At 45.6% G+C, this 15,705-nt stretch overlaps 1 protein-coding gene across 3 annotated transcripts in view; it reads right to left on the bottom strand.

Annotated features, from left to right (window-relative positions):
* Nucleotides 1–587: 587 nt before the first annotated feature.
* Znf831 (zinc finger protein 831) overlaps nt 588–15,705 on the bottom strand; it is a 117,980-nt gene continuing 102,862 nt past the window's right edge. For all 3 annotated transcript variants that reach the window (XM_075963268.1, XM_075963266.1, XM_075963267.1), the window contains 2 exons: nt 7,232–7,383; nt 588–6,401 (listed from right to left, as the gene is read on the bottom strand). In XM_075963268.1, the coding sequence (XP_075819383.1) occupies nt 5,589–6,401; nt 7,232–7,383 (965 nt within the window). In that variant the 3' untranslated portion in view covers nt 588–5,588. The remainder of the gene's footprint in view (nt 6,402–7,231; nt 7,384–15,705) is intronic.

Below are 15,705 nucleotides of genomic sequence, written 5' to 3'. Positions count from 1 at the left end.
CAGATAAGAGCCACCGATTAGTCCATGTGTTCCAAGGCCCACTCACACTGTTTCTTCCAAAGCAGCAGACCCACTGACCTCACGAAGCTGTGTGTACGCAGGAACGATGTCGCGCTGGGCTGTAAAGCATTCTTGCATGATGAGCACATACGCCATCTCCATCAAGAGGTCTGGCTCTGATGTGCAAGTGTTTTCTTTGTGGATGAGTAACACGAAGCTTCCAAGAAGCATCAATTCCATGGGGGAAAGTTTTCGATTATTGTACTGTGGATAGTACTCTCGTGTGGTTTCAAAGTTTAGCTACACTTAAGAATTTTTTCAAAGCATTTCTAAGTTAAAAACTATAAATTAAGGCAAGTCGTATGACAAATGGGGCACAGGGGGGTGAGTAACAGCACAAGAAAATAGGGTAATTTGCTATTATCTCACCCTTTCGTTAACTGGAATGGAATTCCAATATGGCAGACAGAGTGTCTGGTTAATGAGTTGGGAACAATCCGAAGTTAAGCCTTACAGGAAATTATTGTTTATGGTGGGTGGTTTGGGTGAAAATTAATAAATCACACAAGACATTTTCATTTTTCAGTTTTATTTTTATCAAAACAAAATAATTTAACCATATAAAGAAGGGGGAACATTCATCAACCAAGAAGCCAAGCGCTTCCCCATCACGAACAAGGGGGTAGAGCCGTGAGCCCCACTGTCTGCCTCTGTAAGCTGGTGAGTCAGTCTTTAGTGCTCCCAGTGGCCAGGACTGACTCTTTCCCAGGCTCCTTCTCCCCAGGGTGATGCAATTTGCTCACACGTCTGCGTACCCCTTCAGAACAAACTATGCATATCACCACATCAATGTAAGGTATGGAGAACACGGCACAAGGGTTGAGATCCGCACTCAAGGGTGTTCAGGGTTCAGACATCTATATTTAGTGAGTTTCGAAAGAGACAGACAAGTGTAGTGTTTCAGAAGGTGGTGCTTCTTTAACCGGGGACCAACGACTGGAGTAGAGAAAAACACACGGGCTTCTCTTGCTGCAATTGTAGGGCTGCGACTGCCCAGAGCCAGGTGAACCATGTTCCCCCTTCGCCTATTAAATGACATCAAGGGAGCTAACAGCCGCACGTTCCTGTAACTATAAAAATCTGCTGTACCAGGCAGATTTTGTGCAAAATGCAAATCTCCGTGCTGGGGGAAGAAATGAATGATGCTATCATTGTAAGTGATGGATGTGAGCTCGAGGAAACACATTTCGGCATGAGACTGGGAACCGTTTGTCATCCCCGCGGAGGACAACGGTCACCGGCACTATGGCAAAGCTGGCGTCCTTCGAATCCAGCTTTAGAGGGCAGCACTCAGGAAAGGGAAGTTCCAGTTGGCTCTGAGTTACCCACCAAGTTGTTGGCTGTGCTTCTATTAGAATCCAGAAGACTCTCTCTCTCTCTCTTTCCCCCTTCCCCTGTGCCTCTCTGTCTCTCTGTCTCTGTCTCTCTCTCTCTTTCATTCCCCTCTCTCTCCCCCACCTCTCTGCCCCCCTTTTCCATCCCCTTCTCTGTGGTCCCTCTCTGTCTTTTTCCCTCCATCTCCCTCCCCTCTTTCTCTGTTTCTCTCCCTCTCCCAACACCACAGGCTGTCCTGGTTACTGTGAGGTGTAAGCCTTGGGTCTTGGGCCTTCATTTCCTCTAAAATGCCAAGTTTAGACTTAACAGGAGGAAAGAGCGATTCCTATGGCACCTTACAACAAGGAGGATGAGGCTGGCCACCCAAACTCACAAATCTTTAAGTGTTGGCCAAGTGGAGAGAGATGCCTTGTCCCTCCATGCATCTCAAAATGTGGCCAGGCACAGAAGTTAAGGGGGACAGTCAATGACCAGTGGCAGAAACCATGAGCAACGGCATTTGCGTAGCAAGGAACCGGAAGCCGTCTTTCTCACAGTCCCTGCAGGTAACCCTGGGTGATATTTATGCAGGGAGTTGAAGCTCCCATTGCTTCAGCCTCCTACATGAGGGTCCACAGAGTAGCGGTGCTGGCAAAGAATGCACTGGCCTTGCTGTGAAACATTTTTATGTGTGGAGCTGGGCATTGAACACAGGGCTTCATGCTTGCAGGCAAGCGCTCTACCACTGAGCTGCATCCTCAGCACTGAACATAGATGGGCTTTGCCTGAACCGCCATGAGATGTGTACTTGGGGTATTGTCAAACGGCAGCAAGAACCAACTGGAAATACTAGACGTTTAACAACTCAAGCTGAGTTTGGGGTTCTTTGGGTAAATGTTTTCTTATAATTTTCTTATCATTGTATTTTGCCTTAAGAAAGTTAGACTTATAAAAACCAGTGACCATATGTTATATTATATATATATATACATATAATTTATATTATATAAAGGACTCCCCATTAAAACCAAATGAAACAATATCTTACTTTAGGATATTTTTCAGTAGCTAGCTCCTCCCAAGGTTTTTCAAAATAAATGTCTGATAAAAATAAATCTATGGAAATACAAGGTTCACAAATTCACGTTGGTTTAAAGTAAAGGGCCCCTGGCAAGACTGACATTCACTAAATGACCAGGTGGAGCAGGGTCTGGCAAGCTGCCTGTCTCTGTCATAGACACAGGGCTTTAAAGAGATGGAATCAATGCTTGGATACAGCCTAGGGGGTGGCAGCTGGCTATGGTGACTCGGAAGAGACTGTGCTCCCACTGTGACATGTGGCATCGTGTGCTTTTTAGGGCTATGCTTACGTATATATATAAGATGGGCCTGGTGACACTCTTAGGTTTCAGCAGTCACCTGGAAATCAGGGTCTAGAACAGCAGCTCCCTGCCTTCCTGGCAGTGTATCCTTTAATACAGTCCCTCATGTTATGGTGAGCCCCAACCATAAAATCATTTTTGTGGCTAACTCATAACTGTAATTTTGCTACTGTTATGAATCATAATATAAAATCTGTGTTTTCTGATGGTCTTAGATAACACATTGAAGGGGTCATTTGACCTCCCCAAAGGGGTCTTAACTCCCCAAGTTGAGAACCACTGACCTGAAAGGTAATTTTCTTCCTTTGCCCTGTACCTCCTGAGACAAAGGAGCCAGTTCCACCTACATACATGTTCCACCTACATACATGTTCTCTTCCACTCAGTTTTATGTTCATTGTTTTTATAAATTCTGATTTTTAAGGTAGGTGATGATACTCCAATGATGTGGGATCTCATTCTGTATATGTGTTGCTTTTATTGACTAATGAATAAAGCCGCTTTGACCTATGGCAAGGCAAAATATATCCAGACTGGAAGAGATAGAGAGAGTAGGTGGAGTCAGGAAAATGTCATGGAGCTGCCAAAGATGACAGACACCAAACCCTTACTAGCAAGCCATAGCCTTATACCAGCAGCACACAGATTAGTAGAAATGGGTTAATTTAAGATGTAAGAGTTAGTTAATAAGAAACCTGAGCTAATAGATCAGTGTTGTAATTAATGTAGTTTCTGTGTGATTATTTGGGTCTGGCCAGCCAGGAAACTAAATGCAGCCTCCTCGTGTAAAATGGTGCCCAATGTGGGGCACGAACCCATGATGTTGAGATTAAGAGCCTCATGCTCCCCTAAATCAGGAATTCCAGTGTAGGAGTAATTAGAGGACCCTTCCCTCAGTTCATATACTACACAGCAGTAGTAGCCTAACAATATCTGTGAATCAGTTCCCCAAAATGACGGCTCTGGAGCAATGGCTTCCATGGGGACAGCTCCAGCCCATGAAGACACAGCTATAAAGGGAGCCATGGTCTCTCAATTAGCTAATCCCACCAGGGTTCAGCCCTATAGACACAAGTGAGCTCCTCTGACCAGGTCTCACTGTCATGCACAGAGACAGCCATCCCCAAGGTCTCCCAGCCAAAGACCGGGTCAGGACTGTGCCTCCCCTAGAGCTCTTCCTCAGCTGCCCTTCTCTGGCACAGGCCATCCAAAGGGCAGAGACCACTGTGCCATTCTCATTTGCTTTAAGAAGCATACAGAGGTGACGTCTAGTTCTTTTCAACTCCTGTTGGCTGGGTTTGCCATCCCTGAGCTATCTAAACATGTATGTGATGACCATAGACAGAAGGACCTACTAAGAGGAAGTTGCTTTTGCTGTGGCGTTGAAGTTCTCAATGAATAACAGCCACGCTGGGAAGGTGACATGGGAATACTCGAAAGTGGATCAATCTTCCTCACAGTAAGGACTTAGGAAACTAGGTTCACACGTGTTGAGATGCTTCTCATGGCTGCCTTGCCGGGGAGTACAAGATGTCACGTGAGCATCATTACCTTAGAGTTAAGCCGAACATTCAGCCAGAAATCACAAACTGTACAAAATCAAACCAAGGCAAGTAGAAAATTGTAGAGGAATGAACAGTGTAAACTTCTTCAAGTTTCCCCCTTGCACTTAAGGGGACGAAGAGGAAGTCTGGGAACCTGGGGCCTGCATAGAGGGCTGGCTGACGCAGGCCTATTTGCCTCTGCACAGGGGTGCACCGGTTTGAAATACTGGGGGATTTATCCATGCTGTTCTGAAATGCCCAACGCAAAGGCTGATTTAATTTGACAGCAAAATAACACCAAGTCCCCCAAATAAAATTACCCAAGATGTAAAACAGCATCAGAACTCCAATTAGTTTTATGTCCTGGAAGCTTCTAGAGGAAGCCTAAAAGACTCCATCATGAGGAACAGGCATCAGTTCAATCTGTACAGATTGCTAAAATGTAGCCCTCTAATTGAAATTGCTCAGAGCCCAATATGACGAAAATAATCAGAGGGAAATAAGTGAATTTTCCCCCTTTTAAAAAAATGACTCATTGCAGTGACTATTTTACTGACTTAATGCAATGTTCCTTTGCAAGATCTAAAAAAAGAAAAAACAAAAACACAAGGCTTTTTTGGCACTGGGGGGGGGGGGTCTAACAGGAAAGGCACATGTACAAGGGCCATAGGTGCTCGTGTTACTGGAACAGAAACAGGTACTGACCATTTGTGCAACACTTAAAAGGGCCTTAGGCATTATGACGTATTTACATTGTCCACTGGGATGGCTGGCTAGCCCTGACCAGTTTTGAATGCATCTGGACTTAGTCTCCGAAGTTCACAGAACCATCTTGGTGCCCAGTCCGTACCCCATCCTTTTTCCTCAAGCCATCCCAGTGACCCCAAGTATGTTTGCCACTCTTCACTTAGTGATGGAGATGTCAGGGGCTTGACCCTGTGGGTCTCCCTGATCAGGAACGATGTCACATATGGCTCTTCCAGTTAGTGTCCTTTGACTGCATGAGGCAGGCGAGGATCACTGTGTCATGTTGGAGCTGTGGATGCTGAGCCTCTTGAGATGGTAATTCTGGCCATCTTGGCTCTTCCAGCTCAGTGTGGAAGAGTCCAAAGTCTGTCTGAGAGACACTGAAGAAAGGTATGGCTGGTTCTGGGCATTGTGTTGGTTAGAGCTGGCTTGAAGGACCCTCAGACGGCTTTCATAGCCTATGGATGTTGTGTGAGTGGTGATGTTATCTCTGAGCATCCCCAGTCCTTGGCCATGGCCACCATCTTTCTCCTGAAGCACATCATACCTCTATAACCAGTCTGTCTTCATCATCACTGCTGGTATCGCTCAACTCCACCCGAGTCTGTTTTCTCATTCCTTCCAAACTCCTTTTCCGGATGGACTTCAAGGGGGCTTCAGAGACCTCTGAGGGTTGTCCTTGGTCAGAAGGAGCCATGACACTCTTGGGGGTAATGAATTCTTCCATGTGACATGTGCTACTCTCACTTCCTAAAGCTGCACATGGGACGCTCACTTCCCTGTGCCCATACTGGGTCCAGGAGGGAAAATCTGCCTGGGGTCTCACTTCCTCCTGGTGTGAACTAGTCGAACCTGGACCTGATGGCAGCATTTCTAAACGTGTTCTTCCAGGTGATATTGGGCTAGGTGAAGGTCTCCTAGGCAGGAGTGCCTGTGCTATGCTTTCTGGAATGGCTCTTCTATCTGGAGAGCTTTGGGCCAGTGTCTCCTCCATATGAGACTCCACACTGGGATCCCCCAGTGTTCTGTGTCCTGTTCGTGTCCCCGTAGGAACACAGATGGCTGCCACAGAGGTAGCAATGTCACGGTGGGGAAATGTTCCTTTCGATCTAAGGGATGGAGGCGGCTTTGAATCATCTGGGGAGATACACAGGCTGGCAACTAAGGAGACTTGATCCTGGGAAGGTGGCAGCGGAGTCCCTGGGGGTCCCACATCAGAACCCTTGCCCTGGGGCAGGGGATCTTCCTGAAACATTGTCAAGCACACATTGGATGGCAGAGATTGTCCTGACCCATTGGCATGATCCTTCTCCTGAGAACAGTCATTACGCTCACCAGCAGATGGAGAAACATCCTACGACAAAGAGCAAAGGGGGAAGGTTAATTGGCACAAAGAAAACTGTGATCTGAAACGTGGTGTGCCATGAAAGAAAGGTCTTGAGGTCCCGACGACGCCTCCCTGAGCGTGAACCTCAATAGGATGTCCTCAATAAGCTTCCATTAATAACTGATCAGCCCATTAACCTCAGCCAAGCTCCTGACTGATACAAAAGCAGTTTCTGTGTAAAGCCAAACAACCCCATTACCCAGCTGGTCCCACACTTCCTGTCTCCTGGTCCACCTAGGGTGCTTTCGCATTGCAGTAACACCGAACATATGCTAAGCATCTTTCTTCTGGGGGAACTAACCACGCAGACTTGGGGTTTTCAAGAAAACCTGCCAACAGTTTCACAACCAAAGCCGACCAGTCGCATTGTGACATAGCCCCGGGTGTAGGTCAACTGTCTACCTGGCTCACAACAGGCTTTCTTTGTTGTTTCCCACTGCCTATGCTGCTGGCTGGCACCAGAACTTTTAGGGGTTTTCCTGTCTCCACCTCCCATCTCCCTGTAGGAGTGCTGAGGTTAGACCCTCAAGATGTGTATCCAGCCTTGAGGTGGGTGCTGGGGATTTGAACTCGGGTCCTCACACTTGAATGGCAAATGTTTTATTTATTGGACCATCTCCCCAGCTCCAAAGGTAGCTAATTTTTCAGTGTAGAATGTTTGGGAAATTTTTTTTTAGTCTGGTTTTAGGTTTGTAGAAGGAGATCAGGTAATTTTACCACATAGACAATGATATGGAAATAAAGGCATAAGTCGAGATGATGGGTAGGCACTGGTGCCTCAGAATGGTGGTTCCTACCTTTAGAGTCAAACTGTCTCTTTCCAAGATGGTTTTTGTGCCAGGGGAGATGGGTTCTGAAGATTGTTGGCAGTCACCTTCCTTCTCTTTGCTCCCACGACCAACAGGCAGGTTTGGGCTGGCACACGATGGCTCTCCTTGCAGATGCAGACCTGCAAGAGGGAGCGTGTTTTATAAATACAATCATGAAGTGGACCAAGAACGATGAGGAGGTGGTCCAAGTCTCTACAGTGAGCCTCCGTTCACACAGTGTGTCCAGGACTCTGATCACCTCCAGCTCACACTTGGACAAATATGCATCGTCTTCACATCCTCCAAGGAAGGAAACAGTAATGCCAAGACACCAAGGTGATGACTCCACAACCATATACATTGTACACAGAGTTGGGCACGGTGTCCACTCTCATCACATACATTGTACATATACATTGTACACAGAGTTGGGCACGGTGTCCACTCTCATCACATACATTGTACATATACATTGTACACAGAGTTGGGCACAGTGTCCACTCTCATCACATAATTGTACATATACATTGTACACAGAGTTGGGCACGGTGTCCACTCTCATCACATACATTGTACACAGAGTTGGGCACGGTGTCCACTCTCATCACATAATTGTACATATACATTGTACACAGAGTTGGGCACGGTGTCCACTCTCATCACATAATTGTACATATACATTGTACACAGAGTTGGGCACGGTGTCCACTCTCATCACATAATTGTACATATACATTGTACACAGAGTTCAGTGCGGTGTCCACTCTCATCACATACATTGTACATATACATTGTACACAGAGTTGGGCATGGTGTCCACTCTCATCACATACATTGTACATATACATTGTACACAGAGTTGGGCACGGTGTCCACTCTCATCACATAATTGTACATATACATTGTACAGAGATTTGGGCACGGTGTCCACTCTCATCACATAGTTGTACATATACATTGTACACAGAGTTGGGCACGGTGTCCACTCTCATCACATACATTGTACACAGAGTTGGGCACGGTGTCCACTCTCATCACATAATTGTACATATACATTGTACACAGAGTTGGGCACGGTGTCCACTCTCATCACATAATTGTACATATACATTGTACACAGAGTTGGGCACGGTGTCCACTCTCATCACATACATTGTACATATACATTGTACACAGAGTTGGGCACGGTGTCCACTCTCATCACATAATTGTACATATACATTGTACACAGAGTTGGGCGTGGTGTCCACTCTCATCACATAGTTGTACATATACATTGTACACAGAGTTGGGCACGGTGTCCACTCTCATCACATAATTGTACATATACATTGTACACAGACTTCGGCGTGGTGTCCACTCTAATCATAGCACTATCCTCCATCTGGGCTTCTTGAGTAACCTGGTTCTGGAATCAGGTGGCAAGAGTAGAGAACTTGCTAGACCATGGATTAGAACACCTTGGTGATGACTTGGCCACCACCAGAGTGCCAGGCAGCAGGGGGAGAGGTGGGCACCTGGGATGCTGTCATTTGCTGTGGCTGATGTCAACATGTGGGAAGGGAAGAGACAGAATAGCCTCTCACACCTGTTCCCCCTTGTCCCCCTTACTCTCTCCTCCATTTCCTCGCAGGACTCCAGAATCAGGCCAAAAGAACCACAGGGTGATCCTTCCCAAAAAGGCAGACTGCATTATGAAATGAGCTGATAAAAGAAAAAAAAACTTTCTAGAATGCCTGAATCCCTAGAAGATACACTGGGCACACTGTCAAATCTGCTTTTATTTTGATTAAAGTTATACAAGCCCAGAGTTTGCAAACCTTTCTACTTGTTAGGAAAGCTAGCAACCCCGGCTGCCCACCCAGCCATCCTTTTTCATTTTGGAGCCCTAGAGCTTCATCTCTCTCTCTCCTGTTGCTATGCTTACAGGCTGACCTAAGACCTCCTTCAAGGCCAGGAGAGAGCAGCTATTCTTCCCAGCTAGGACGAAGCACACTTGCCTCGCTCCATGCTCTTGACCTTCATGTGCACAGCCCTGACTCCACGCCCTGTGTAGGTGGTGTTCTAAGTCACCACTGAGCTGGTAGAAACTGAAACTGCATTGCCTTATATAAGCAAAGACGTTTGCCTCAGAGTCAGTGCCATGTCCCCTGTGTGCCTTTCTGCAGATACATTAAAATCACCCCAGACTCCCAAACCGTCTTACATTTGATTTCTCTCTGGACAAGCTAAAGCTCACGCCTCAAGCTTGTAGTAAATGTTGTGGGTTCTCTTTCCCATTAAAAAAAAAATGGAAGGAAGTGATGGCGGGAGAGAGGGAATAAGGAATGGAGAGGAGGAGAGAAGAAGAGGAGGGAGGGGGAAGAGGAAGAAGGTAGGAAGGAGGAAAGGACAAGAAAATTGAAAGAGGGAAGAAAGAATGAAGGAGGGAAAAGACAAAAAGAAATGATAATGATAATATTGATAATGATATTAATAAACAATTTGCTGGTCTTCACCAGTGGTTTTCTATTATAGGCCTTACTATTATAGGGTCATCTGGCCACATTGTCAAGTTAGGGGCCTACAACCAATGCTGGGTGCAATGTTAGGCACTTTTAGAATCCCTGCACCAGGGAAGCAGAGGCAGGAGGGTCCCTGGGTCTTGCTGGTTGGCTAGCCTAGCCCAGTGAGTAAGCCCTAGACCAAGGGGAATCTCTATCTGAAAATAAACCCAGTCAATGGCACCTGATATCCTCTGGTCACACATGATATCGCCTCCCCAAACCGTCACCTATGGGCATGGATATCACAAACCAATTAGATGCCTAAATCTTCCTGGGCTTCTAAAAGTGAACAAAGTCTGCAAAAATATGCTGCCCCTTGGAGTTGATAAAGCTCATCTCTCTCCACCATCAGTTTCTAGGATTACTGTGTACACTCATCCTGAGCGAACCAGCGCTGGTAAAGAACAGAGAAAGACAAAGGTTTAGAAAGTGGTGGGTTTCCCTTCAGTACGGCCTCAGCAAGCACCCATGTGACAGAGCTGTCAATGACGAAGGCACCAGCTGCTGGCGCTCCTCCTCTGGTCAGCAAGGGTGGCCCTGGTCTTCAGCAAAACAGGCGCTGCACTTCCTGAGAACTCAGAGACAACACGACAGAGATGAATCTGGTCCTCACAGGATCCTGTGCTAATGGGGACAGAGATATAGGACGGGGGAGAGACATGGAAAAGAGTTTGAGATAGTGCAGGGTGTTGTAGGAGCTGCGGGCCGCTTTTTGCCACCCAGCTCCCGGCTCCTGGCTGCTTGGCTATCTTATGCCCCGAAAGAACAACACACAAATTGTATTCTTTTAAACACTGCTTGGCCCATTAACTCTAGCCCTTACAGGCTAATTCTCATATCCCGATCAACCCATCTCTAATAATCTGTGTAGCATCAGTCTTACCAGGAAAGATTCAGCATGTCTGACCTGGCAGCTTGCTTCATGGTGTCTACCCAGGAAAGGGGAACATGGCCTCTGAGCTCACTTCCTCTTCCTCCCAGCATTCTGTTCTGTTTACTCCTCCCACCTATGTTTTAACCTATGAGGGCCAAGCAGTTTCTTTATTATAATTAACCAATGACCTTCCTCCATCAGCAGGGCTCGTGAAGCAACAAGGCAAAGGGTAGGAATATGGCAGAGAGTGGCAATTAGGAACTGTTGTAGACAGAACAAGACACAGAAGGTAAGGGAGAAACTGGCCACAAAGGTGGGGAAATACTAGAGAGAGATGATAAATGATGTTGAGAGTGATTGCATTGTCCACATGCAAAGGATACTCTAGAGGAAGGAAAAACAGCAGCTAGGAAGGAACCTAGGGACTAAGACTTCAGCTGGGCCAATGACACCAGTGTGGGAGGAGGGTGTAAGCAAGGGGGAGTGAAGCAAAGGCAGGGCTGTCAACAGGTATTTTTATCTCAGAGAACAAGTGTCTTCTTGGGGAAAGCCAATGTTTTCCGTGTGGATTGATGATGTGGGATGGTCTTCTGTATACTGTGAATATGGTCTATTATCAATTGCTTAATAAAGAAACTAGTCTGGTCTGTAGCCAGGTAGAATAGAGACTTATGGGAAATCCAAGCAAAGTACAGGGGAAAAGAAGGCAGAGTCAGGGAGATGCCAGCAGCCAGCAGAGAACCAAGATGTGAGGTTACACCACAACCATGTGGCAATACAGAGATTAATAGAAATGGGTTAATTTAAGAGGTAAGAGCTAGTTAATAATAAGTCTGAGCAACAAGCTGAAACATTTGTAATTAATATTAAGCAGCTGAGTGTTTATTTGGGAACTGGCAGGCAGGAGAGAAACCACCAATTACAGATTGACATTTGTTTTTTTCAAAGATACATGTTGATGCCACCTGAAGATTGGCTTGGAGGGAGAAAAGCATCCGAGATAAGAAGCCAGTTCCCAGGTTTCTAGGGCCTCCTGGGAGGCCCAGATTCCATGTCCCAGCCAGGGCGATGAAAGGGTGGAGAAAGAGGGTTTGTCTCAGGACCTGCTTCTTTCCTCCTCAGGAAGCTGTCACAATAGCTGTGTCTATGGCTCCATGGTTGCCAAGGACAGCCACTCTAAGTGGATCGCGCTTCATCCCCACGGTGACAAAATGACCAGGCAATTCATTCAATTTAATGAAGAAATAAAACTAATTAGTATAGGGAAAATAATCAGATTGGCCAAACATCTTTCCAACAGGTTGTTTGGGTCTTTAAGCTTGAGCAGAAAGGTCGTGGGCACATTTGACCAGTAGCTTCTGGCTCATTCGAGAGAGCAAAGGAAGAAAATCTATTGATTTAATTTGCTTTCAACCCTACAGTCTACAGAGAAAAGTGAATTATCTCTAATAATTGTGAAAAATGTCCAAAAAATGTCACTGAAGTGTGTTAAACTAATTTGGATTATTGAAGCAGGACACTAACTTGCTTTGAAATGAATGGCCCCTTTCAAAAAGCAAGCCGGGCTCTGGTCAGACCTTAAAGTGCAAAATGCCATCTGTTTAGGCTCCATCTCCACACACTCCGAGTCACCCCCTTCTTCAGAATCACAGATTCTACCGTCTCCATGTATCTTCAGGGCCCGGCTGCCCACACTCAATTACAGGAATCTTATTAGAGAATTCTCTCACCCAGGCTCTCTGCTGCGTGATCTTCCCCTGATTAAAGGCCACACTCTTAATAATTTCTCTCAGAAATAATTGCCATGGCATGTCAGGAGGAAGAGACTGCTTAAGCAGTTACAGCAACTGCGAATTTAGCCCTCTTGAAAGGGCTATGTATGAGAAACTGTAAAATAATTAAAAAGAAAACGCAGGCAGAGACAACATGTCAAACCCGACAGTGGGATTATGGGCCTCTGTGATGTCAAATCTGCTCTGGGCTGTCACATTTCCAGGCCTTATTAAAATGCTAATAAATGTATTACTCAAATATCATTATCTCAAAATGTGCGTAATTTGAATGATTTCTTTTGGTTTGTCCCAATAGCTCCCCAAATTCCATTCCTGTGGAGTCCACAGACTCGGAAATCTGAGGTAGGAATGCCAGCCCCCAGTATCAGCCTGCTGCCCTCTAAGCGAGCGGAGATTATAAACAGGAAGGTGGGTTTGGCTCTGGAACTCGTAATTGATTTGAGATTAAATTGTTCAAAAGTGTCTCTGCATTAAGGAACACACAATGTGCTGGCAATTAAAACAAGCAATGAGTTAAAAGAGAGCTGGGCAGATCTTTAAAACTAATCGTACTGGGAATAGTTATTTGATCATTTATTCAAGATTTTATTGAATCCATTGTAAGTCTATATTTTTGAACTCTTCCTGTTGAACTGCAGTATTGACCGAACATTGAGTGTGGTCCAAACTGCTCCAAGAGCAGCAAGGGAGGTGGATACACTCATGGAAATTACAGTCTAGTAGGGGACAGAGATTCGTTTTGTTCTCCACATGTTTTTATTATTGTCAGGGGGCACATGTGCCACAGCGCACACGTGGAGGGGGTCAGTTCGCTCCTTCCACCTTGTGGGTCCTCGGATTGAACTCAGGTCTTTAGGTTGGATGACAAATGCCATCCTCACACACACAAAAATGTCACCAAGCAGGGGTTATCAACACCGTGAAAGATGCAGCAAGTAGATGCTCAGACAGTAAGGTGGTGTCCCAACCTCACGTCTGTCCACAGGAGGACCTGAAACCACCACTGCCGGATGGCGCACACCTTTAATCCCAGCACTCGGGAGGCAGAGGCAGGCGGGTCTCTGTGAGTTTGAGGCCAATCTGATCTACAAGAGCTAGTTCCAGGACAGGCTCCAAAGCTACGGAGAAACACCGTTTCTAAAAACAAACAAACAAACAAACAAAAAACAACAACAACAAAAAAGAAAAGACTTGAAGCCATCCAGGCAGTGCCTGTCCCTGGGGCTGTGTCACTAATAAATCTGAGTATCCAGCCATGTAACTATCCTACCATTTTCTTGGAGTCCCTGGTGTGTTGTTTGAGTGGCTACCTTCATGTGTTACTGATGTCTTACTGTTCCTGTAGTCTCTTTAGGACACAGTATGGTGCAAAGTGGTGGCCAAGGCCTTCGGGTCTTCTCAGCCAGAGAAGATGGGCGATGTTGGATGCTGACGGCAGCCAGGAAGGGATGGGAAGCCTAGAAGCCTGTGGGCGGTTGGAGAGCTGGCAGAAACAGCATCAGCCTCCAGCTCTACCAGCAGGAGGGACCCAAAAGAGGGCCAGAAAAGCCTGCTTAGCAAGGGGAGCCTCTGGTATTTCTGCTCTAATGCAATCTTTGGAAAGTTCTCCTCAGAGCCATCAGGAGCCTTTTCTTTCAGGGTCACTTTCCCAGTGGTTCTCATCACCTCGCCTTCTCTGATGAAAGGCAATCAGGCTTGACTCCCCTCGTGGACATCCTGTACCTTGGCTATGTTTAGGACAAAAATGGTACTTAAAATCTGCCTGGACTCTTTTTTTTTAAATTGTTTTTAACATGTCCATTCTGTAAAAGTGAACCCTTCAATACAGAGTGGAGATGGGATTCTGAAATCATAATGGCTGGTGATTAGAGAGATTGCAGGTGTTAAATGCCGAGGTGAACCAAGACTGGTACTTTGCACACTCTGGGTTTTAAAGCCTCTTGTTGCCAAGTGAAGATTCTGTGTGGATCTCTTCCCAGGATGCAATCAACACACCTGCAGCAGAGGGTCATCACTCCTTAAGATTTACACACCCACGAACGGGCAGAAATTACTTTGTCTCAGCAATTTCAGAGAACTGTGATTTAACTAAGAGCTGTAGAGAAAGAATTAAAACTCCTCCATTAATCCTAATAATAATAATTTTTAAAAAAGTGCAGGGAGGGCATTAGAAGAGACATGGGAGAGCCAGTCAGAGAGGGTCTTCCATACCCCCAGAAACCCCTTCTGAGGACAGAACCCCAAGGCCAGCCCAGAGGCCGGGAGCAGCTGAAATACCCAAGATGGGCACAGCAGCCAACCAAGGCAGGGCCTAGGTTTTTTTTTTTTTAACCGGGATCATATGCAGCCATGTGTGTATAGTATTTAAGAAATTGTAGCCTTGCTATGTGTATTATTAGAAAACTTTTACTTTAGACCACCTGTTACTGTCATCATCCACAAGTCTCGTTCCCAGGGTGACTCAGCATGTCTGCATCACATGATCCTCTCCGCTTGTTTCAATTCTGTGAGTGGAACTGGTCTGAACTGTTTTGAAAGCTGGTTGTGAGCCAGACTGTGGTGGTGCACATCTTTAATCCCAGCACTCGGGAGGGAGAGGCAGGCAGATCTCCATGAGTTCGAGGCCAGCTTGGTCTACAGAGCTAGTTCTAGGACAATCAGGGCTATCATATAGAGAAACCCTGTCTCGAAGAACAAAACAAAAAAGATTTATTTTCATACAAAAATCTCCAACATAATCCACCATATAAGCCAACTGAAACAAACAAACTACATGACCATTTTATTAGATGCTGAAAAAGCCTCTCATGATAAAAGTCTTGGAGAGTACAGGGATACAAGGAATATATCTAAACATAATAAAAGCAATATACAGCAAGCCAACATCCAAAATCAAACTAAATGGAGAGAAACTCAAAGCAACCCCACTGAAATCAGGAACTAGGCAAGGTTGTCCACTCTCTCCATATCTATTCAATATAGAACTTGAGATCCTAGCTAGAGAAGTAAGACAACAGAAGGAGATGAAGAGGATACGAATCAGAAAAGAAGTCCAACTCTCACTGTTTGCTGACAATGTGATAGTATAAAATAAATGACACCCAAAATTCTACCAGGGAACTTCTACAATTCATAAACACCTTCAGTAATGTAGCAAGATACAAGATTAACTAAAAAAAAATCAGTAATCCTCCTTTATACAGATGATAAACGAGCTGAGAAAGAAATCAGAGAAACATCGCCTTTCAC

The sequence above is a fragment of the Microtus pennsylvanicus genome, chromosome 2 (genome assembly GCF_037038515.1).
Source record: "Microtus pennsylvanicus isolate mMicPen1 chromosome 2, mMicPen1.hap1, whole genome shotgun sequence".
NCBI lineage: Eukaryota > Metazoa > Chordata > Mammalia > Rodentia > Cricetidae > Microtus > Microtus pennsylvanicus.
This window is presented reverse-complemented; position numbering and strand designations above follow the sequence as displayed.